The 24,219-nt window shown below is 41.0% G+C and overlaps 1 protein-coding gene across 6 annotated transcripts; it reads right to left on the reverse strand.

The window, feature by feature from the left end:
- Window positions 1-6,395: 6,395 nt before the first annotated feature.
- FKTN (fukutin) lies at window positions 6,396-24,115 on the reverse strand. 6 transcript variants are annotated; one of them, XR_010068997.1, is made up of 10 exons: window positions 23,679-24,114; window positions 22,316-22,375; window positions 19,470-19,673; window positions 17,907-18,184; window positions 16,356-16,488; window positions 14,774-14,903; window positions 13,509-13,642; window positions 12,487-12,614; window positions 8,358-8,715; window positions 6,396-7,010 (listed from the first exon to the last, which is right to left on the reverse strand). XR_010068997.1 is itself a non-coding variant. In XM_063319372.1 (10 exons), exons 1-9 carry the CDS (start codon window positions 23,781-23,783, stop codon window positions 8,502-8,504), a joined length of 1,386 nt encoding a protein of 461 aa, XP_063175442.1. In that variant the 5' UTR covers window positions 23,784-24,114; the 3' UTR covers window positions 6,396-7,010; window positions 8,456-8,501. The 6 variants fall into 6 exon arrangements, 3 of the variants coding, with proteins under 3 accessions (XP_063175442.1, XP_063175440.1, XP_063175443.1); XR_010068996.1 differs by having other exon boundaries at window positions 7,137-8,715; XM_063319372.1 differs by having other exon boundaries at window positions 8,456-8,715.
- Window positions 24,116-24,219: the final 104 nt, after the last annotated feature.

Consider the following 24,219-nt stretch of genomic DNA (forward strand, 5'->3'; position numbering starts at 1 on the left):
CTTCCCAGTGCTTACCAATTCGCCCCAAAACTGGGCAGAATCTGCTCTTCCCAAGGCATGACAATTAGTTTACAGGCTGCTGCTGTAAACACCGCCCCAGCAGCCTGCTCAAGTTTTCCCCAACGCAACACAGCTCTTCTTCACTGCACTTTAAACATTATTTGCAACAAGGCTTCAGCTTTCCATGAAACCCCCGGCTTTTCTTCTTGCTCCAAACAGACCAATTTCTTAGTCTGTCTTCAAAGGTCTTTCAGCAAATGCCCCTTCCTAGACACTTTACAGGCAGGTTCATTAATGCAAGACAGTGGGCAGCAAGTTCAGGAATAACTGATTTTTCCCAGTTGCTCCCTGCCAGCTCGCACTGACAGCTTCCCTGTGAAAGACGGCAGTATTGCAGAAAAAGGCACCTGTAGGCTGAGCATGGCAACTAGAGGCTGCTGGTGGGCTCAGGGCCACTGAGTTCAAGGAGTCTAGGGCCTAGTCCTCAGGACAGTGATGTAGTGGCAGACAGCATCCTGGAAATGGATATAGTCAAGGCTAAGGGACCCGTGCATTAGATAAAAGGGTGCATTAGATGCAGAAGAGCACAGATTGTTCACGGGGATCCCAGCTGCATCTGCTGCCTCTTCCCTCCAGCTGCTGGAGCAAATCTTTCACACACAGATGAAGACTATGTAAAGCCACGTGTAAGGCCATGGCCAACGCTTGAGATCCACATTATTAACTTCAGAGTGCCCCGATACCCATTTCAAGCCTCTGTCCTCCAAAATGTTCTGTGCTTGTTGGGCTTTTTAATCAATGCCAGCTAAAACTCAAGTCCGATTATAAAACTTCTCTCACTTCGCTGTGCCCGTCAACACAAAAGGTGGCCCAAGGAACACACAGCAAACAGCACTAATCCTATGACAGTCAAGTAGTCCTCCAGGAACCAGTTATTTTAAGTTCATTTTGTACAGATCTATACAGTAAAAGCACATATACAGCATTTCTGTCAGCTTTATTTCTTACTGGAAGAAGGAAAAATTTGGTAACAGTTAGAAAATGAAAAATCCAAAACAAAATGTGAGCTTAGAGAGCATCCCATTAGATTTCATTTCACCTTACCCAGCTGCAAGATGGCAATGTCTTACTCTGTAAAGCCATCCTCAGTGGTCCATTTTCTTCATAGCTGTGTATTTCCTTCATACTTGGCAGCCCAGCAAGCCAAATTTTCATTCATGCCGAATCCTGTTTCACTCTGGCAGCACTCCAAGGGATCTTCAATACCAAGCACCACTTAAGTATGCTGTCCTCCTCTAGTACCTTAGCTTAGTGTTAAGGCCAACAGAATGTTTATGTCAGCCGTGCTTTCTTCTCTACCTGTAAGGCTCAGTCTACTTTCAGTCTGCCTGCCAGGTCTGGCAGTGACTTCTACAGACTCTGCCAAAAGTCATTCCTGTCAGCCATATTCCAGCTGTGAATTTTTTAAACGAGATCCATCACCATGGGAAGATTTGCTCCAGGACCCAAGCTCTTGGCTGTCAGGAAGACACTGCTCCCAGCGAAATCCCTTCCCTTCTCTGCTCTTACGTTCAAGATCACTCCAAGAACCTTGGGTGGAGTCTGGTACCGCATTCATAGAACCACATCATCATAGAATCACAAAATCATAGAATGGGTGTGGGTTGGAAGGCACCTTTAAAGACAATCTAGCTCAACCCCGCTGTCATGGGCAGGGATCTTTTTCACTAGATCAGGTTGCTTAAAACCCCATCCAATCTGACAAACACTTCCAGGGATGGGGCATCCATAACATCTCTGGACAACTCATTCCAGTTTCTCACCACTTGCATAGTAAAGATTTTCTTCCTTGTATCTAATCTGAATCTACTCTCTCCTAGATTAAATACAGACCCTCAGTCTGTATTGCTGTTGGGGAATGCCCCCACTCTGGTGCAGAACTTTGCACTTGGCCTCGTGAACCCACATGAGGTTCACTTTGGCCCACTTCTCAAACCTGTCAAGGTCCCTCTGGATGGCATGCGTTTCCTCAAGCGAGCAGCTGTCCCACTCAGCGGAAGGTCCACTCAATCCCACTGTCAATGTCCTTAATTAGGATATAGTCCCAATACAGACCTCTGAGGTACAGCGTTTGTTACTGACTTCTATTTGGACATTGAGCTGTTGACTGCAGCTTTCTGGATGTGTCCATCCAGCCAATTCATTATTCTTCTCACAGTCCACCTGTCCAACCTACAGCTCTCCAATTCTTCAAAGTCCCTTGCAAACCAAATCATTCTAGGGTTCTATGATTCTACGATTTATTGGGGGGGTTAATTTTCTTTAACCTTCCTTTTCTGACCAAAGCCTCATGGGGGATTTCATCAATGCATACAAGTACATGAAGGGAGGGTGCAAACAGGAAGGAGCAAGGTTCTTTCCATTGGTGCCCACTGACAGGACAAGAGGCAACAAGCAAAAACTGAAACACAGGAGGTTCCTCCTGAACATCAGGAAACACTTTTTCATTGCAAGCATGACCAGGCACTGGCACAGGTTGCCCAAAGAGGCTGTGGAGTCTCCATCCCTGCAAATATTCAAAAGCCATCTGGAAATGGTCCTGGGCAACCAGCTGTATGTGGCCCTGCTGGAGCAAGGAGGTTGGACCAGACAACCTCCAGAGGTACCATCAAACCTATACCACTCTGTGATTCTGGAATGTTGTCTCAAATTAGACATCCATACCTACCTCTAACCTTTTACCCTAATGATACCTAGCGAACATGGACTTCCTGAAATAAGCACTTCTAATCACTCTTAGGACAGCAAACTAAACTTCTGAGAATAGCATCTGCTAACACTATCCATAGCTCATGAGATAAAGATGTTCCACTACGTCTCTCAGCAGGCTTGACTGTACAGGTCAGATGCTGTTTAGATGTCACAAAAACAAAACAATGCACACGGAAGTAAGAAAATGAAGAAATCAAAAGAAAAAAAAGAATTAAGAAAATAATTTCCTAAACCCAGTCAGGCCCTCTTCCAGGTAACGGCAAGAATACATGCAATCACATTGTTTCTTCCAGACATTTACTGACCAACCACATTCTTGAAGGCCTCCAAGGGCAGAGATACTATGCCCTTCCTGAAACTATTACCCTCTCCTTAAATTCCAGAAACTTTCCCCACAGTCCATAGAATCATAATGTGTTGGGTTAGAAGGGACCTTTAAAGGTCATCTAGTCCAACTCCCCTGCAGGAAGCAGGGACATCTTCAACTCGATCAGGTTGCTCAGAGCCTCATCAAGCCTGGCCTTGAATGTCTCCAGGGATGGGGCCTCCACCCCTTCTCTGGGCAACCTGTTCCAGTGTCTCACCACCCTCATTGTAAAGAACTTCTTCCTAATGTCTAACCTAAACCTACCCTGCTCTAGTTTAAAACCATTGCCCCTCCTTCTATTGCTACAAGTCCAGTCCAATCTTCCTTGCTGGAATTTAAGCTGCTTCTTGCTTGCATTATTAACCAAGTGGACAGGATGGAGAACCTGCCACATCCTGCTCAACCTAAACAACCCCTGTTCTTTCAACATTTCCTTGTAGGTGGTTTCCTATAACCTACTATTTTCCTCTTGACGCTCCCCAACTGGCTCACCACCGTAACAGGTGAGTGCCTGCACTGATCCCTACACATCAACTGAAATGCTGAACATAGTAACAAAAGTTTAATTTCAATCCTCCTGCAGATACCAGCGCTCTTTCTACATCCCACCTGATTTCCTTTGGTCACAACATCATCCTATGTTACTACGTATTCAGCTTGTTATCAGCCATAGCTCTAAACTGCTCTCTGTTTCACAACTAACCTGAGCATCTTTGCACAGCATGGTCCAGGCATATTACTGCCCTGAGTGATACCAATATGCCCCTGCAGTCTGAAATACGGGTACATTGTACCAACTAACATTCAAGCTAATTACTCTGGTGACAAAAGAAGTTATTCAGAAGTTTTAGGGCCAGCAGAGGAACATTATGAGCACGCAGTACGATCTGCAAAGCACCAGGCGTGACATTTCACCTAGTAAATTCTGGATAAGACATCAGACTTCTCTTTTAAGCTGCAGGAAAGATTTATTTCAGGAAAACAGGCACAAACACAACAGTGTTCATTTCCCTCCTTTAAGAACAAAACTTTCATTGTGCCTTCCTTTTTTCAAGGGGAAAGTTCTCACCCACACCCCTTAATTACAGCAGCGGAGTGGATTTGATGAGACTCATTCAGCTCATAACTCATGTGCTCTGCTGCAGTCTCCATCAATAGGACATTTATGAATAAAACTACCCTCAGTGGACAAGTCATCATTAGGCAATCTAATGCTATTAAGCAAGTTCATCAGCTGATGTAAATCGGCTGCTGGTGCCCATTTATCAAAACAGAGGATGTAGATCATTAAATACAAGTGCTAGATAGTCTTTTATGTGCCAGCATGCAGTTTCCCGAGTTCATGCATTTTGTTCTGCAATACATAGTGTGACAGAATTACACGAAGAGAAAAAATCCAAGCCTAAACAGTGAGGTAGCTGCCCCTGAATTTCTTGAACTGCTGTGCAAACCCAGAGAATTCTGCCAATGGGCAATAAAGGACAGAACTCAGTTCCTGAAAGTCATTGAACTGTGACAAGCCAGTCCTTGGAAAGAAGGAAGGTGTCCATACCATTAAACAGATGCTACTCGTTTAACATCTCATTCACCTGTGCAAAACAAAAAATTCCAACTGACAGTACAAAGCTGAAACTGTTTCTCTCTTGCGTTGACAGACTTTAAGACTTATGAAGAGGGGAGAGAATTCTAAAGGATGCAAACTGCTTAACACTGGGAGCCAGCACCTCCAAGACTGTTTCAAGGGAGCAGGCACAACAAAATCAGCTACTACTTTTTCATTTGGACAGCAGAGAAAGACTCAACCATACTTTCAGGACTCTCTCCTACCTGTATCATTGCAGTTTTGTCTACCTTCCATTTCTGACTTTAAAAGAAGAGTGAGGTGGAATACAGGCCCTTCTTCTATCAGAAGATTCTTTACGGAGAGATCAAAAGCATCTCCCTCGGATGCTCACTGCTCTGCACGGCCAAGCATCATCTGTTCTGTGCAGGAATTACAAGATTGTTCTACAGGCTGTTTGGCTCAGACCTATCCTCTGGAAGAGCTGCATTGCGCTCCTGTTGTAAATGAGCACGTTTTTCAAGTGTTCAAGATGCTGCAGTTTCCGATCATTTCCACAGTGGGGTGGCAATTCACCACCACTCCCAGTATGAGCTCTCGTACCTGATTCTAGAAATATAACCTTTCTTAAGCTCATACACAAATGATGATTCCAATTTTCATTTTGTAAAAGCAGAAAGTTATTGAACAGAATCATGAAAATAGGAACTCCCTCCAGCTGGAAGGCAGGATTAACTACAGTCAATCCTTAACTACAGTCAGTGTTGGCTGACATTTGTCTGATGTGTTCTCAGAGACCCCCGAAGTCAGAGGCTTCACACATTTCCAGAGGTAAAACACTCCAGTACTCTGTGCAGCTGATCTCAAATTGTGTTCCTCCCATCTACTTCTATTTCCTACCAACCGTGGAAAGGGAGCACATATATCCCTTCCTTTTTGTAACCACTTTTTACAGCTTTTGAAAATGGCTCTTTGTGGTCCCTTCTCTTCAGCCAACCCCATTTCTTCAATCTTTCCTTGCAGTTACTCCAGAGCTTTCAACATCCTGCTACCCTTTTAGCTCGTGGGCATTCCTTGAATAGGCTCTGCTATCTTTAACAGTTACATATATGTAACTTGCTTTGTTTGCTTTATAAAGTCAAGGCACTTCACATATTGTTGCTTAACACCTTAAATGCGTGCCATTAAGAGAATTTAGGAATTTAGAAGTTGCCCTCCTCCCTTTCAAATTGAAGGTAGGTAGTAAGATAGGAAGGTAACACAGAACTAAAAGTAAGCTTCCATTTCAGATGAGGCAATTCAGGAGAAGCTAACAGGAAACAAATGCATAAACCTAGGTGTTTCCATGGGGAATGGTCATGCTTCAGCCCCACGGCAAGCCTTCAAAAAGCACCAATTCTGCGATGTTTACACCACTCCTTGGGACACAATCCTACAAGCAGGAAATCTGTGGTGAGGGCACTGCACAAAGTATGACTGGAAACATGTGTTTGCGCAATTGCATGATCCTTTTTTCTACATATGGGCTCCTGCTTTATTCCAAGTATCTTTGTTGTGTCCAAGTATCTTTATTAAAAACTAAAAGCTCAAGCAGACGGTCAATAAGCAGTGTAAGAAACAGTTTAAAATTTTTCTCTGTGCGTTTTGTCACAGTAATGCAATGCAATGAAATGTGTTAAATGCTGCCCAAGATGACAAAACAAAGGATGAAACAACATCTTGAGTTGCAAATTAGAGACTCCTTTTAATCGGTGTTAAATATACATTTGTATCTTCTGAAGAGAAAACATTTTAACCTGAAGAATAACTTACAGGTATAATCAACTATTGAAAACATCCTCCCCTTCAGCGACATGCGTTTTTTTCCATTAGTCTTTCCATCTACAAATACAAAGTCAAAAATCTGACAGGATTATAGTTTTCTGATAGTATCTTTTCATTCACTCAAACATCTATCACATTTAAAGTTCACAACAACAGAATTCTGAACACAAAAGACACAAGGACATTGGCTTTTTTCATTTTAAGGAAAAAATACAAAAAATTCTACCTGAGAAATTATCCCTTATGACGTAACGTTTACTTTATGGAGTAAATGGCATTAGCAGGATTTTACATCTCTCTCTTCTTAATTAAGCAAAGCTAACAAAGTTACTATACCAGTTGAAAAGCCAGCATGACGATTGCCAGAAGCTGAATAATTTACTCCAGTGCTTCGGTGGCAGGAGACCACTGGAACCGAGAGGACTGGCAGGAAGAAGCATGCAGCACACTCCAGGACAAAAAGAGCAGGGAAGCCCCAGACTGCACCTGGAATGATACAGTAGTAAAACGGCTGCACAGCAGTAGCTACTTCATCTCTCCAGAACTGTACCCATTTGAATACACAGCTGAAAACTGCAGATCCACAGAACGCCAAACACAGACTCAACCTACCTCTACCCAGAGAAAGATGGCAAAGCCATGACCCGTAGACAGCGCTTCTGCTTTAGCAAGGGAAGAATGGATACAGGTTTGTTGACAGTAAGGACGAGCTCCATTCAGTACCTTGACACTTGTTCACAAGAACTCCTGGGTCTGTACCGTATATTATAGTCATAACTCACTATAGCAGCTCTACTGTCCTTGTCTGCCCTGCACAGCAGGACTGGAACAAATTTGGACACACATGCTGATATGAAAGCTATTATCCTTCTCCGAAGTACCAAAGAAGAAAGCTTACCTCACCGACCAAAAAGCACAATCCAAAGTCCAATGTTACACTAACACTTCACTTGCAATTATGCTACTGCAAATTCAATGGAAAAATTGGTATTTGTACACACTTCTGCTGACACTTAGAGAAGAGAGCTGCAATTGTCTGAGATGTCTGTTCTGTGAGCCCATGTTAAATGGAAAACTATCAATAACCCCATTTCTATCTACCTGTAAAAAAACAGGGATAGCTATAATTTTCTAAAATCTGGTCAAAACATGGAGAACATGCTAATTGGGACATCAAAACCCAGATTATTTATTTTTTATGGGAAAGACATCCCCATGGCATACACCTTCATATTCTTACAAGAGGAAAAAAAAGAAGCAGAAAAAAGCAGATAACATTCCCTGTCATAACTGCATGCAGTGGTTAGCTCACAAAAAATGGAAGTGTTATTGGAAGGAGTGTGATGTGCATAGTTTCTCCTTCCATTCATTTAGTATTACACCGTTACCCTGTGTCTCCTACATGTAAAGCAGGTGGGTCACACGGGTTCTGTGTGACAGAAACATTCCACTGCCAAGAGCAACCTGTTGCATATTGTACAGATATATCGGTCTCAAATCAAGCATATTTGAGGTACCCATGACTCTGGTGTTTAACAGCTGAATATTCACAGACTCTCCTCTGAAAAAAGAGGAACTTCTCTATGGGATTCTCCCACCCTATCCCTCTCTTAAGCTTGAGAAGTGAACAGTCCCAAGATTTTGATGATCCCAGGAAAGTCTAAGCCACCTGGCCACTGTTCACATTTAAACAGTCAACTGCCCATAAGTTTACTGCAACATTTCTTCCCTATTCTCTTTGTGCAGCTTTTCTTTCGGATTCCGTTCTCTTCAGTTGTCTTTAACCTTTTCCTTTAACAACCTGGAAAATGCACGAAGGTGAAAAAAAAATACCTGTTAAGGAAAAAAAAGTAAATGTCTCCTTAGGAAACAGATGAGAAGTTACAAAAAGAACGGATCTTGATGCCTTCAGGAAACAGGAAGTTACAAACCGACAGTTTCAAAGATGGCAGGCATGCTCTATTAGCAGTCAGGTGGTCAGTAGATTTGAATGACATCATCCCACTCATCGACGGGCCAGACACCGTTGTACTGCACATTGGACGGTGAGCTTTTCCAGTCCCATGTCTTCACAGGAACCTTCCAGTCCGGGCCATAGTTGGCTTCAACATACTGAAGGGTTTCACAGGGCACGTGTACCTTGAGTTCTACAAATTCAGTCCAACACAGAGTGAACTTTGGAAAGAGATACCTGTGTCATAACAAAAGAACACGGTCACTGGCAGAAGACTGAAATACACCTCTAAGTAAGTTCATGGAGAGAGCAAACAACTGCAGCAAGTGGCCATGCTACATTTATAATTGTTTTTTTTTCTTATTTTGTAATTTTCTATCCGCGAAATATTATTAACATACAGGCCAGGGGTGCTATTATTAACAGTAATTGGTTAACATTTGCCACATGTTCTTAGGAAAGAGCATTTCTAATTCTTTTGCTGTTTATTCCCATATTGGGAAAAATTCTACCTATATTCTTCCCAATATGGGTAGAATTTCCGTATTCTACCACCTACAGGAAATCACTTAGTCCCTGTCTCAACTTTTCCACTTAGAAACTAGATTTAATAGTTACCTCATTTAGAAGGGTGTCAAGAGGATGATAAACTTTATTTTTGGGGGGAGATTTTGATAAAAGCAGCATTGAGTATTTTATTATGAGTCAGGCCTTTTTTAAAAACACGTTTTTACCTTTCTTCAATCTTAACAAACAAAGCATGCAATTTCCCTTCAGTAATCATGGTTAAACATGGTGCCAGACTTGGAGAAGCTACAAAAAATTAAGATGCAGCTGCCACCCTGTACTTTCTGAAACCTTCTTGGCCCATTCAGACTTTAAAAATAATTTATTCTACCAAACTGACCTTCTTCTTTACCTGTTGCTTTCTGCAGAAGGTCAAACATAAGCCTTACCTATAAGTATGCTTACAGCAGCAAAGTTTACAGGTAAATTTCACAGTTTGGTCAGAATGACATCCTACAGAAGCACAGTGTCAAAGTCCATGTGTTAAATAAGTAAATACCAAAGCATATGTACTACTCCTGCAGAGGATCATTCCCACTTCTGAAGCTGTGAATTCTTCCACAGCAAAAAAGTGATCTTGAATTTCCTTTTCGCAGCTTAAAATGAAACCGTAAGCATTAAACCTTTTGAAAAGGAAGGTTAAAAGATTTGTACGTTTGCATGAATTAGAAACCCCACATGCTCCTCTAAGCATAAAGGTAATTTTATTTCTAAGCACCGAGCAAACAGTTTCAGAAAATAAAACCTTGCTTTTATGCCTTAAATGGAGGGAGAGAAAAAAAGTGATCAATCACTTTTGAATATATATCCGGAGACTACTCATTAGCTCTAAACTAAAATAAAAACCCAAAAAACCCCACATCAAGCAAGGGGAAAAACAAGGTAAACAAACTTTATTAGTGGATCTATAACCATCAAACAGCTATTTAGCTGTTATTAACCCAGGAAATTGTTCATCCATCAGAATTGCAGTGGGCGTGCATACAGAAAAGCTATCAGCAACCCACTGAAATAATATATCCTCCAGTGAGTGAACTCTAAGTAATAATTCTAAGGAGAACAAACAGGTAATTTAAATAAACTAATCCACAAATTAAAAAGTCAGTTGGAAATTTCACTAAAGTAATTGTTTAACTATTATTAAAACCAAATGTTTACATTCACTGATGAAAGATGTAGCTTTCAGTGATGCTCCACAGTACTGGAATCCTTGTTCATCATTTGCTCATTCCAAGTGGCTGGAATAAGGCTACGTACTCTTGCACATATACACTGCTCACCATTTTTTCTTACAATTTCAGTCTCATCAATCTCTGTACTGGAAAGATTCTATGCTTACACAAATTCCTCTATCTTAAGAGCCTATTTGAAGATTAAAGCATACAGTATAGATTTGATTCCCAGATTCAGTTTTTGTAAATACTTGTTCTCTCCTGAAGAACGCAACTGTCCAGCACTAATTTTGTAAACAAACAGGAAGTCTCAACTGCCATAACTTCAAGCCAAGATAAGTAGGACGTACATGCTTGCTCGTGTCTGCAGTGTTGAGGAAGTATTTGTGTACATGAAAACGCAAACCATACAGCCATACTTGTAAGGTTTAGAAACCAGCTCTCCAACAGAGACTAAATATAACTAATGAAAAATATTTTAGAGACTGAGAAATACTTTCATTCCTCATACTTTTATTTATCAAGATAGATAGAAAGTATGCCAATGCAAATATTTAGCTTTCTGAAGAAAATGTCTTTTACCTTTCATTTTTAAAACATAAATACCTTACAGTAGAACTCTCACCCTATCTGTGATGATCTAGTAGCAACCAGTATCTCTTCTGATACCACATAAACAGCTGATGAGTTTCCTTTAAAATTGTTAAAGCGTATTTAGGATTCAGCATGATTAAACAATCCCTTGTCTTTTGACTGACCACCTCACTTTACCTTCCCCCAAAATTTTGAAAGGGACGAAGACTAAGCAAAGTTGAGGGTCATTCTGGTGTTGCAGGCATTTAGATCAAGCATGCTAAATCATCACTTCTCACAGCTACAAAGCTGTGATATTTTCTCTCTTTCTGAGAAGGTATTTGGAATAATACATGTCTGGAATTATTTGGCTAAACATTCTGAACAGCCATCTTCTGTCAGGGCTCGAGGCCTTTGTAATGGTAAAAAAGCAGTTTTCTTGCTCCTTTTCGGTATGGATTAATTACAGTAAGATATGCCTTAGAAACACCAGTTCAGAATGACAGGCTTCCTTACACTACTATGTTTAAGCAAATTAGTTCTTATTGAACTAAAAAGCCATGTTTGTAAACTTTGAAAAAAATTACCACCAAAAATAAGTACTAGGCTACAAGGAAAGGAAAAGTGTTTTATGAAAGCTGGAGTTCCGAAAGAGCTGTAATATCCTAGGGTACAGGAGGTGGACCATAGCACGCCTACTTTCTATTAGCACATAGCACATCTACCTTCTATTCTCATGCATGGCACCAGTCAAATCAAAGTCATATACTTTAATCTATTTCTAAGTGTGCCTTTTGACTCTAGTCATCAAAGTAACTTCCCCAATCTTTGTTTATCATTTCAAAAGAAAGATAACTAAGACAAGGACTCAGACATTATCACCATTTGGATGGCAGTGTTCACTGAGCTCCCGTTAGCTAAAGATAAGCAAATACTGTTCAGGCAAAATATGAAAGATAATAAATCCTGTCGAAGTCAACAAGGTTTTCAACTAGTTTGCAACTGTCTCTTTCTGAGCTAAAGTGCGTGATGGAAAGAAACAAATCTAATTATCAAAACCTATATTCAGTTTGCTGAGTAGATGAGGGAGCTGTTGTACTTATTTGCTGATTTAATACTGAAAGGTATGAAATGTGGGATCTTATTTAAAATTCCATTTTCAAACATGAACAACAAGGTCTGCAGTAGTCACCTGCATTGCTGTCAAAACATTACAGTCAATAAAGTTTCCAAAGTTACCACCAAATCCAAAACTTTGTTTACTTTGCAAGGACAGTTGAGGCTTTCTGCCATAACCCTCCATCATCAAGATGGATACCTAAGGATTCACCTTTTCCTGTGAGATTAGTTTGTGCTACAAACATAGTTTTACAGATTTCTTTCTCATCTTAGCTGTTTATTTAACTCAGAGCTTGTCACAGTCCAGATAAGATCTGCTTGATATGTGACATGCCAGCATTGCTTTGAGTTTCACAAGAGAATCGACATTTTACAAGTCCAGCATCCCTCTAGTAAGGCATAGTGCTGTTCTCTTTCTACTTACCCGGTCTCAAAGTGCAAAATCCCCACTGATTCTCCTCTGATAACTGATCCACAAAGAGCACAGACTTTGCTAGTCAACAACACACAACATGCCAACACCATACACTAACTTGTTTAATTTCTTTCCTACTAGAGGTACGAATCCAGTTCATACTTAAATTTCTTGCCCGATTTGGCCTGAGTTCCACCATTCCATATGTGGTCATCCTCTTCATAGAAGAAAAAAATATCAAGTTTTATATCACCTTCTCCCTGGAAAGAGAGTTCCAAGCTGTCTTCTACCTGCAAGACAAAAATACACACTGTATATACTCATAAAAATACAAAGCTACTTATATCAGCAGGTTTGATCAGGTAGGCAGGGTGACTCCTCTGACTGAAGGAAATACACTAACTCCGCAATTTCTTTTTTTTTTTTTCATGCCTTGAGGACATTGGAAATTTTCTGCACCTCAGTGGGACTACCTTGTCTTTCCTCCCTCTAGCCCCAAAGGCTTCAGCACTATCCCTTTGTCCTCTGGCACAAGCAAAACAATCTCAGTGAATAAATACGTGATTAGTAGGCGACTTCACTCAACGTGTTTCCTCTATGATAAAACACTCAATAGCATCAATAATAATGTATCACTTGTACTGTGGCTCAACCTTCATATTCCTGTAACTTTGTTTCTCTCTACCATTCTGCAGCCTACACTCTGAAAAAGCTAAATAAAGATCCACATAAACTAATAATGAACAAGACCGGTGCCCCCTTAAGCCATCCTTCCTTTCTGCTAGTTTTACATACAGGGCTACAGATAACCTCAGAGCTACCACCAATCCTCCCATACGATGAGGCCCATCCACTCTCAAAAACTAGGTTCTACCTTGACTCTTAAATTTCCCTAGCACCACCAACACAGATTAGACCCCTTTAAAACTTATTAAAAACTTCTTCTGTGGTGGAATTCAGATTCTCCAAACAGGGCTGAAGCTAGTAAGAAGGGTATTTTCTCACACGCTGTCCAACAGAACACACAAAAAGCATCAAGATTTTATGTTTAGGTAAAACCCTAATACTAAATGGCTGCTGAAGAGACTTCAGATACCCACGTGTACATAAGTGATCTGCAGCTGTACTCAAATTTACAAACCTACATAAAGACATATGAAGCAAACTGTTCATTATATATGTACCTTGCCAAATTTGTGCTTCAGTGGTAACCCTGCTTTCTGAAAGGCTGGAATGATATCTGCTTTGTAGTCCCTTATGAAGACTCCCAAATCCACATCTTTGCTGTGAGGAATGACATTGCACTGTCTATACCAGCCTGAGGAGAAAAAAAAGAGGAAAAAAAAAGGAAAAAACCAAACTATTTAATTCAGGAACGTGAGAAATATATCAACAGAACAAAAGCAACATAAAAATGAACTGCCATAAGGTCACCCGGCAGAGATCTTTGAATGAGGCTATAAACAAGACTTCTGCCTTTCTCTAGTATGAAAGGAACCACGTGGAAGAAAACAAATGTTACTCACTTATAGCCAGCTCTTTTCTCCAGAAAGCCAAGAATGAGAGAGAAAACACTATCTCTTTCAAAGATAAAATATCTTCAGTTTTGTAATCTAAATGTCTTTAAAAAAAAATATTCTTTATCTGGGCCCAAATCTAATCAGCAATGAACAGGCACAAGGCTAGAGCTCCGCTTTTAATTTGAGACTATTACTTTAAATAATATCTGAGATGTTAATCATCTTTCAATCACCACTGCAAAACAGTAAGCCAAGAAATGGGACATCCTTTTATCTGTTTCATTAAAGCAGCTTTTAGTAACTGTTCATTCTGAAAATTATATACCCTAGGACTAAACAAATACAAGTCAAATATGCACACACATGAGCGCTCACTACCTATTCCAGTAATAAAAGAATCTTCACCAGTGATAAGGTACTACTACTTCCATCTTCAGCAGAATTGAAAACTTCCAGTACCTACTCCACTATACTGATATTTTATTAAAAGGATGCATTTTAAAATAAATAAATAAATAAATAAATGTAAACTATATTTTAAAAGTCAGTGATAAGCACCAAATTGCATGGGAAGAAAAACCAGGTGAGAGTCTACCCATCACTGTGTTGTCCAACTAGCATTTAAGTAAATTCCAACTCACACAATTTAAAGAACTGCTGATTACTCTCTAAGCAGTGATCAACCCAACACAGATAATTGCTAACAACATTAAATGCTTCACTGGAAATTTGCTCAGCATCTCCAAGGCTCAAGTTTCTAAGAAAAAGCATTTTGTCAGGTGCAAAAACATCTATTTCAATACAGCTTATGCCATGTATTACTTTCCAACCTGGTACATTTAACCTCAGCTGACATCACAAGCAACAGAGGATGAAATGTTTAAAATTTCAGACGAGTTTAAAAATGAAACATAACACAAATGTTTTACCAAGGCATGTTCCACTGCTCAGCCAGAACTTTACTCCTAAGTTATTCAGTGTCAGGGCAGCCAGATGGAGCAAGGATTTTGCTTTTTTTCTGAACTCTACTGCATCAAGAGAGGCATCATCAGGATAGAGCTGGAAGGCAAAGGAAGACTATGCAACTTATTGTCAGGGAACAAACTTGTCTCTTCATTTTTCAGTGTCCCAAGACAAAAATCACCTTTAAAAATTTACTTAACTAATATCCGGGCAGTATCTGTTTTCACATACACAGCCCAGTTTGAGAACATGCACTGGAATGACAAGTTAAAATTTAAACTCTAAAACATCAATCTTCGGTTTTTTCAAACTAGTAGAATGTAAAGTCACAGTAAAATAGAACAAGAATATATGTATTAGACGCTGATCATCAGCACTTGGGAACACCACAGATGAACTCTAGTTCTGCACAGGCTGAAGTCGATACTCAAGAGTCCTGGGGGAGAACAGGGACGGAATCAGTTACTTCCAGCACAGTAGTTTATTTGGCGCCACCAAGTGTTACAAGCGGATGTTGGCAACTTCTGCCACAGAGCAGAAACAACGTGAACAGAAAATCATGCCTGTCTTCCAGTTACAACTGTGGCAAGATTCTCTGTTAACGCAAAGCCAAAAGCAACAACTCAGCCTGGGCAAACGTTACTAAATCAAATACAGGAACAATGTACCACTCACCACTCAGCTTCATGACTGATTTCAGTAAGAGCTCTTGGGCAACAGTTGAAATGAACACTTACTTTTCAAAACAGATGCCTGCTGCTTGCTTATTTCAATATTAAAGCTCCAGAAAAATTCAATATACCTTCTGAGGTACATTTGCTCTGCCTGAGGCAATTACTGCCTGGAGGTTTTACAGCTGCAGTGCAGCATGCTTACAATTTCTGTCCTCTACAGGGGCAGTGACAACACACAGGTGCCCTTGGGTTCAGTAACCCTCCTGCTACACATATAGGGAACTACAGCCTGCTAGACTGGACAAAGATGGTCTTCCCTTCCCTCCCCATACTGCAGCAGAAAGTGTTCTACTATCTGCTAAATCAGGTAGCAATACTCTAAAAATACTGCTCTAAGTAGTGGTGAAAACATTAGTTTACATGGTCAAAAAGCAACGAAATAAGTCATTACAGCAGGAATATACCGTTTCAAACAAACTGAACTAGGAATATGGAACTGCAGTGCACAGTTCAAAAGAATATAAAATGAAGTATTACTCAGAACTTTGGGAATTTCCATAAGGAAAATTTTCTTAGTCTTATTTACATGAAATCTATTTAATCATGAGAACTGTGGACGTGTTGGTCACTTCTTCTCTTTGAAGTTTTGGAAAATGGAAAAAAATGCACTCACAAGTGAAAAAGACAGACCATGACTTTCAGTTAAAGTTTTAGTTTTATTACAATTTACTAAACTCTGCAGATTGACTCTCGGGGGCTGTATTTAGCTTTATGTATGTGAACAGTCCCATCTAGGTAAAAAGCAGTGAACCGTTTGTAAGCTTGGGTCAATCAGTGAAAAAATACATTATATCTCAGAGACGCTACCACTAACCTGAAAGAAAGCCCGAGCTTCTCTGTACCTACATTCAAGAAATCTAGAGTGTGACATCTCCTCTAGGAAATTGGACGGATTTTTTGGAATTTGGACTTTTAAGTCATCAATGGAAACAAGCAGAAGTTCTGGCCTGTAAGGAAAGGAATATGGGTTAATGTATCCATTCAATTCATTTACAAATCACAAGCCATTTTTTCTACTAGCTCAGGTTAAAATCTTAATGCATGCTACTGGCAGTGATTCCTCTGTCCAAATACACACAAAACCAATTACAAAAGAGGAGCAACAAGAGCTTCAACAATTTCCCCATACACTTCAAAATTTTGTTTAAAAAGAAATTCTACGCTTATAAGCCCACAGTTAGTTTGTCAGATCACTGATTCTTTACTAACTCACGACTCGCACTGAATTTGTCCAGAGTTTTGTTCAGCGCATTTGAAAACGCAGGCTATTTATTTAGTTGTCTAAGTATACACACTTAAGAACCAAATTTTACCCTGTACCTTGAGGCTATTTGCATTTAAAAACTCTTTAGTCTTCACAATGAATGAAATGTGCTATTTAACAGAGTCAACTTCAAATGTTTAGGCACATAACTGGTACAGACTCCATATTTTAAAAAGAAGAAAGAATGGTGTCATTTTTAAAGGAAAAGTTAAACAGATTTATTTGGACCTGTTTGGCTGGTTTTCTCTAATCTATGGCGTATACACATACCCTATAGGAACACTGTTCGCAAAGCCTAGTGGTATGTGCTTGTCTTTGAAAATAGTGACAAGATTTGCCATGATCTGTATTTCCTGAAACACTGCTATTGAAAGCATTGTAAGAAAAGGCAGACATTTACATTAACTTTACCAATGTACCGCAAAGTTTAAGACTAGGGACAAATAACACCACCAATTCAAATGTTCATGAAAGAAAGGAGTCCACTCAGCACGTTAAGGGAACGAGTTAGATGCAATGCACGTGTCTTTGTGGTACAAATGTCACCTCTCTTTATTCATGTTCTTTAACATTGATTGTTTGGACTGTTACTGAATGTTTCTGTTGCTTCCCCTTTTCATTTAATGTTCCGTAACTGGATTCAACTTTTGGATACATATTGTTATAGCAAGAACACCAAGTATCTATCAGCTAGTACTAAATCTCTTGACACTTCTACTTTACCCCTGTGTTGATAGTACAGATGCCTATCAAACAGATTTCAAACTTTTAAGTATATTAACGGTAAACTACTGACTCCAGCAGAAGATCCTCTGGACATGACTTCTTTGACTTCTCTCATCGTTCTGCCTGCTTCAACTTGGCTACACAGCAACTTCCTCTTAAATTCTTAATTTATAAATGGTGGGAAGCTCTTGTTTCCAGGTAAACAGAATTGGGTTTACCGTCATACTGTAATTTACCTGCACTTTGAGGGCTGAACCATACATGAGCTAAATTTTACCACCTGAGTTTAGCAAAGAGAGTAATTTCATACACAGGAAAAAGGAGTTATTTTGGAAATGTCATTATGGCTTTTTCCCTCCTCTGTTTTGAACTCACTTTTCATATGCTCCAGGGTAGCGACCGAAGTGGAGTTTCCGGAAAGGCACAAACTTCCTGTCCATATGTTGCTTGAGTCTCAGGGGGCCATGCCAGAGATAATTACCGCTCCTCTCATAGAAGACCACCAGGTGAATAGCATGAGATGCCAGTTTAAATATGTAGTGCAAGGGAATTTCAATCCCAGACAGGTCATTCATCCCGTCCAAGCGGGGGTCCTTGTTTATAATCTTTAGCCATTGGAACCCCATTTTCTCAGCAGTTCTAAAAAGGCCCATCTAAAAATGAGGGGTGGTGGGAAGGAAGGGAAAGAGAGAGAAGCTAAAGATTAGAAAAACCAAAATTGAATGCTAAATGCTTATTATTAACTGTCATTATTGCCCATTTTCATTTCATAATCAGACCTAAGCATAAACTACTCAAAAAATTCCAAGACCTTAAAGATCGGCAACCACAAGCAATTCCAACCACTACATTTCCTTGCCTTAAATTTTGTCCCTCAAACTATTCGGTAAAACAACAAATAAATGTTGTAAGCCATGCTTGGGCTAGGTTTGCTCCTTGACATAGCACCCTTCTCTGCATCCTCAAACTGTTCTCTAAAGTTATTCTTGTGCTGAACTTGGCATTTGTAAGTCCTTCAATAATGATACCACTAATACAGGAACATTTACTCCAAAATCTTCTTTTATGATGTACACAAATACTTGTTTAAATCTCACCAAACACCGAACATTGCATTAAGTAACAAGCTTTCATGTTTCCATAGAAAAAGGCAATGAAATTCTGGGTGACAAAAAAACAATTCATTAGCATCTGAAGACCCTTTAAATGAACGCCCCGTTAACCCCTGTTTTACACAGGCATATCAGCTTCTCCTTTGGATGCTACAGATATTATCAATGAGCCACAAAGAATGGGGAGATGGATTTATATTAGTGTGCTGCCACACAACCTTATTCTCAGTTACTTTAATTCCTTTACAGCTATGGGTAAAACAACCGCCTGATCAGATCCAGAGTGCCATCACTCTTCACTTGAGTGGTCACAGACCATTTTAACGTCTCCTGCTTTTTCTTAAAAAAAAAAAAAAAAAGCAAGCTGTTTGTCATTGGTGTAAATGGTGTTGAGTACAAGGATGTACTAAAAGAAACGTAAACCAGCAGACTATGATAGTCTTTCCAGCCTTGTCACATCAATACCTGCTTTTTGGCCTTGGTAGATCCCCAAACTCGAGATTTATTACAGCTATACCTACATTACAGTCTTACAGTTTTCATTCTTTCTTTCTAACAGACCACCTTCTTTTATCTTTTTGGTGTGGTGTCTTACTACAAGCAGACAGCTTCTAAAAACTTTTAGTTATCTATAAATGACTCTTAATGTACCCAGGCTAGTGCCTGGATACCTTTTATTTTTTTTTAAAAAAGTCTCCTCTGCCAATACCTTTACAAGATTTCCACACTATAAATTCAGAGGCCTTAATACAAACATGAAAGCATTATGTCGCAAAATCATAGAACAGTTGAATGCACTGTACTGAACTGAAGAAAAGATACTTACTTCATGTCTCCATGTTTTGTCCAGGAGTGCAAATGTAGTGAAGTCCCTTGGAGCACAAAAGTACTTGCATTCTGGACTAGGGCCATCAGGAGAACTTTTGATCTGTTCAATGTCTTTATCAACCAGTCCCAGAATCAAAGGATCGATCAAGTACACCGGTATATTGTGACTGGCTATTAAGCCTAGGAACTTCCTAACCACGTGCTGTTTGACAGAGGATAAAATTAGAAGTTAGAAACACCATCTTTAAAGATACAAATGTTAATACATTAAAACTCTTTGACAGAAGGAAAAAAAAACAACAGCCCACTGACAGAAGGAAATCTTATCTCCCAATACATTTTCTGAGTGTACACTTTACTTCCATGAACAATTGTAGAAATGGAAATTTCTTCTTTCAGAAGAACAGGCTGCTCTCAGGCTTTCCAGGTCTCTAAGACTAGAGTAAAAACCTTTCAGCTTCAATTAGAACTTTCTACAAGTTAAAGCAGTCTAGCTCTGGAGTGTTAGACTTGAGAATGCACTCCAGGCTAAACTCTAGATTCTTTCCAGCTCTAGATTGAGTTGGAAAGCACTTGAATAAACCAGAGATTATAGGGTGAGATGTGATGCACAGGTTGGTGCTGAGGGAGCTGGTGTCATTCTGAGGCTGCTCTGCAACAGCTTGAAAAGTGATAGTGGCCAGGAGCTGTTCCTCAGGTCTGAGAAAAGGCAAATCTCATGCCATCTTCAAATAGGAGGACCAGGGAACTCTAGTCACCTCAATCTCAGTCCCTAGGAAGCTTCTGGAGCAAAAACCCCTGGAAAGTCACATCCAAGCACACGAACGACAATGATGTGACTGGGAAACCCAGCCAAAGGCAAACTGCACCTAACCACACCGATTGCATCTGAAGAAATCTGTAGGCAAACTGAGAGCAATGGACACTGTTCATGCTCGACTTTAGCAAGGCTTTTGACCCACTCCCAAACAGTATCCCCGAATCTCAGGCATGACGCCCACTGTATATGAAGGATGATTCATTTGAGAAGGTAGAAGCAAGTCCTACCCAGTCTTTGGATACTAGTGTACCAGGGCACTCAACCATGGCAACACTGCATAAGGGGTGAAAAGCTGTAGCAAGAAGGTCCTGTGCCTGATGAGAGGATTTATTAGCTTGACTCTGGAGAATTTTAATCCAGTACTTTTAAATGTCCGTGGCACACAGAAGATCTACAGCAATCACAGCCACCCTGCTATTCAAAATGTAGCTCTTGTATTTAACCATAACAGCTAAATTTCATGACTTAAAGTACCATTCTAACCAGAAAAAAATACTTGCCTAGAACAGCACCGTCGGGCTTTATGTCTGTTACATCTGAAAGTTTCTAGAAGATGTGTAATAAGGGAAAACAACAGCCTATGACCCAAGCTACCTGCTCAGTAAGCTGACTCTGGCTTTCTAACTGAAGCTTGAACCTTCCTCCTGTCCAGCTGCTGAGTCAGTTCAGTCAGACTCCACAGGTCAACCTCCAATTCTGGCATGGGGCTTTGGCTTCAGAGAGATGTAAAAACGTGAAGACAGAATGTGGATCAACAAACAGAATTTAGGCAGCAGCATTACATGTTCTGTACAGGCAGAAGCAAGGCTACCCTCTACAGTAATTTCAGCTATATGGAGCTGAAAGGTAAACGATGTGCTAGTATAATTTCTGTGACTAAAACTAGCAGATCGGAGTGCAACAGGTCCCGTGCAGGACCATGGAGCATTCCGCTTTGTTACTAATGATCTTGTAAGATCAAGTTAAAACATAATGAGAACTCTGTCCACAGACTGGGAGGTTGGAAGCCCACTGTGACCATGTCAACCTAACGCCTAGTAGGTAGTTCCAAGGGTTGCCACCTCCAAGAATAGTGAGACATTCCTGGTGCAAGCAAGCAGTCCACAAAACAGCTGGTTTGGATTATTCCCAAGAACAGCTCTTAATCAGAGCACCTTTCCTCTTGCTCAGCAGAAACAAGGAATTTAAATGGATATTTTGCTAACTAGCAACGTATCATATTGCATCCAAAGCGAAAGGCAGCCAGCTCCCAGCGCATCGTACTCTTTAACCATCTGTGCTGTCTTTCCACTGGGAGATCTGTTAACAAAAGACTTCTGTAAAAGTGCTTCCAAACAAATGCTAACTCAAATACCATAACTGAGCTTCTGATTCCCTGAGGCCAACGTGATGTTTTGGTTGCACTCAATCCTGCCAACCTTAAGTAAGACACAACAAATAAATATCCTATTTCAAGTACCTAATAGCACTCCTAACACTGCTCCTGAACACTGAAAATACAGCAACCGGTGAGTGCTGAAATGCAAGAGCTTCCTTCTTGTGAAGAACTTTATAACCCAGCATAAGCACGTAACACAACACTGAGCAGCAGGTTAAACAAATAGAGTAAGCAAAAGAGTATTCTGTGACTTAAGAGCTGCAGCCAATTCTTTTACCATGCTACCAACTACCAAACAAGCTGCATGCCAAATAAGCCGATCCTTTAAATACTCAGTCTGAAAGAACGCAAAAGCCTGGATCAAAACTTGTAAATCAGAAAGAACAAGTTTTGCTTCTTAAAACATCAACAACACTACTATGGACTGCACAGGCAAAGGCTGCTCAGCTGCTAAGCTGTAACTGTTTCTCAACTTCATTTTAAACTGATGTTTTGAAACACTTCATAACTTTGCTCAGTGAAGGAGTCCTTCATACTACAAAATCCCCAGTGAAGAGGAAAGAGAACTGGACCCCGAGTTTGCAACTCCATGTGAGTTCTCTGAGACTTGCAGAAGAACTGTATGAACCAATGACACCGTACATACCCATCTAGTGCTGTCTTGGCCTGACTGGCTTCCTCTGACTTTGGAAAAAACTGCTCCATTCTATCAAAACCAAAGAAGGGGAGGGGGAAGGAGAAAGAAAAGAAAAAAAGTAAGTTTCAGTCAAATCCCTGCTTAGGATTTCTTAACTAGACATTCAGGGGCATTTATCCACTTAGCACTTTTATAATTATGGCTGTGGTTATGTCTCTGGTCACTTAAATACAGTATTGAATGTGAAATCATAACCAACTGGTCTGGCTTAGTGTATTTGGAAGGACAACACAAGCCTTTGAGACTTCCAGACACACAGGGATAGTGTGATCGGGCCTCAGGTTTCTAAATCAATATGCCAGTAAGCGTAAAACGGGAAGGTGACACACACTGTTAGGCAAATAAATACCACTGGGGGAAAGACAGCAGGACTATGCCTCAGTCTTTCCAAACGTAATCCTAGAGAATTAAATTTGAAAGAAAGTATATTCATGTGATAGAGCCCAGGCAGTTAGTGGCTCAGCTTTTAGCTTTTTAAAAGTATGAAAAATTTCTCATTCAGTCTTGCTCTTTACAGTCAAAAACTATAACAAAGAGGACTAAGGTAGCACTAAATTGCCTGCATTTATTAAGAATGTCCTCATCAAAAGAAAACAAACTCAGGAAATATGATACCTATGTAGTTCTTCTGTAAAAATAAAATTAGTTCCTTTGTTGAACCTGCATTGCAACTGTAAACTATGAAACCACAAAAAAAAATATATTTTATTTATAGTAACATTTACCTCTTTTCTGTTCAGAAAAATCACACTCAGCTAAACACAGGTGGTATAAAAGAAGAATTTAATTGATAACATCTAGAAAATTAGGAACACTCAATCACAAAGCGCTAAGACAACTGCAGAAAAAGCTGGGTTTTCTTTTAAAAACATCACTGTTGAAAAACCTGCAACCCATAAATGCTGCCTTCCTTGTTTCTTCGGAAACGCCTTAAGGTAGTGCTCAGTTTGACTTCACTTTCAATAAAAGTCACTTAACAACAAGAGCAGGAAGGCTTGTAAAGATTAGAAGCCGTGGTGGCCCAAACCTGCGCCTAAGAACCCCGAAGAGCATCCCGTTTTCAAATGAATGGGATGCCTCCGGCGGACATAATGACTTGTGTACCAGGCTGACAACTGACACCTGGATGTACCCCCGCCACCAGAAGCTTGCTCGGGCTACCTAGTCGCTTCGTGTCAACGCTACAGGAATTGCTAGCCATGCGGGGGAAGTCTGAGGGTGGCATTACTGCTGCCAAAGGGCTCTGAAGAGAGCAGGCACTATACGGGGTTATTCCACAGCAGCAGGCCCGTGCGGGACGGCTCTCTCTTACCTTCTGTGACAGGTAGAACTTGTAATAGTACAACTGGAAGAGGAGGAAAACCAGGCTGGTCAGAGAGAGGAGCGCCAGCACCACGTTCTTATTGATTTTCTGCATTAGTCTTCGGGGCGCTCTCGATCACCGCCTGGAACCCGCGGGGCCTCGCTCATCTTCTCCGCTTTCCCGGCTCCTCCCTGCGGGCCGGCCGAGGAACGCGGGGCGCGGCGCAGGCCGCACCGCCGGCTGCAGGCCCGAGCCGGCCGCCGCGGCGGCCCACGGCAGCCCTGCGGCAGGGGAGGCTGCTGCGGGGCCCTCGGGGACCGTCAGCCGCACCGTACCGCCTCGCCCGGCCCTCCCCTCCGCTCCCAGCCGGCGGGACAGCGCGCCGTGCTCCGCAAGCTCCGCCGGTCCGGCCGCCCTCACCCGCCGCGAAGCACCGCCCGCCGCCCTGCGCGCATGCGCGGCGCGGGCCGAGGCCGGCCCGGGGCCCACCAGCAACAGTGGGTGCCCCGGCCTCCCCCCCGACCCCCCCCCCGCCCAAGACCAAAGGAGG

This window comes from Chroicocephalus ridibundus, chromosome Z, assembly GCF_963924245.1.
Source record: "Chroicocephalus ridibundus chromosome Z, bChrRid1.1, whole genome shotgun sequence".
NCBI lineage: Eukaryota > Metazoa > Chordata > Aves > Charadriiformes > Laridae > Chroicocephalus > Chroicocephalus ridibundus.

Coding starts and splice junctions, on each gene's coding strand:
- FKTN (XM_063319372.1), bottom strand. CDS start 23,783: ATGCAGAAAATCAATAAGAACGTGGTGCTGGCGCTCCTCTCTCTGACC. Junction 22,376..23,678: donor AGTTCTACCTGTCACAGAAG/GTAAGAGAGAGC, acceptor TGGTTTTGATAG/AATGGAGCAGTTTTTTCCAA. Junction 19,674..22,315: donor GCCAAGACAGCACTAGATGG/GTATGTACGGTG, acceptor TCTGTCAAACAG/CACGTGGTTAGGAAGTTCCT.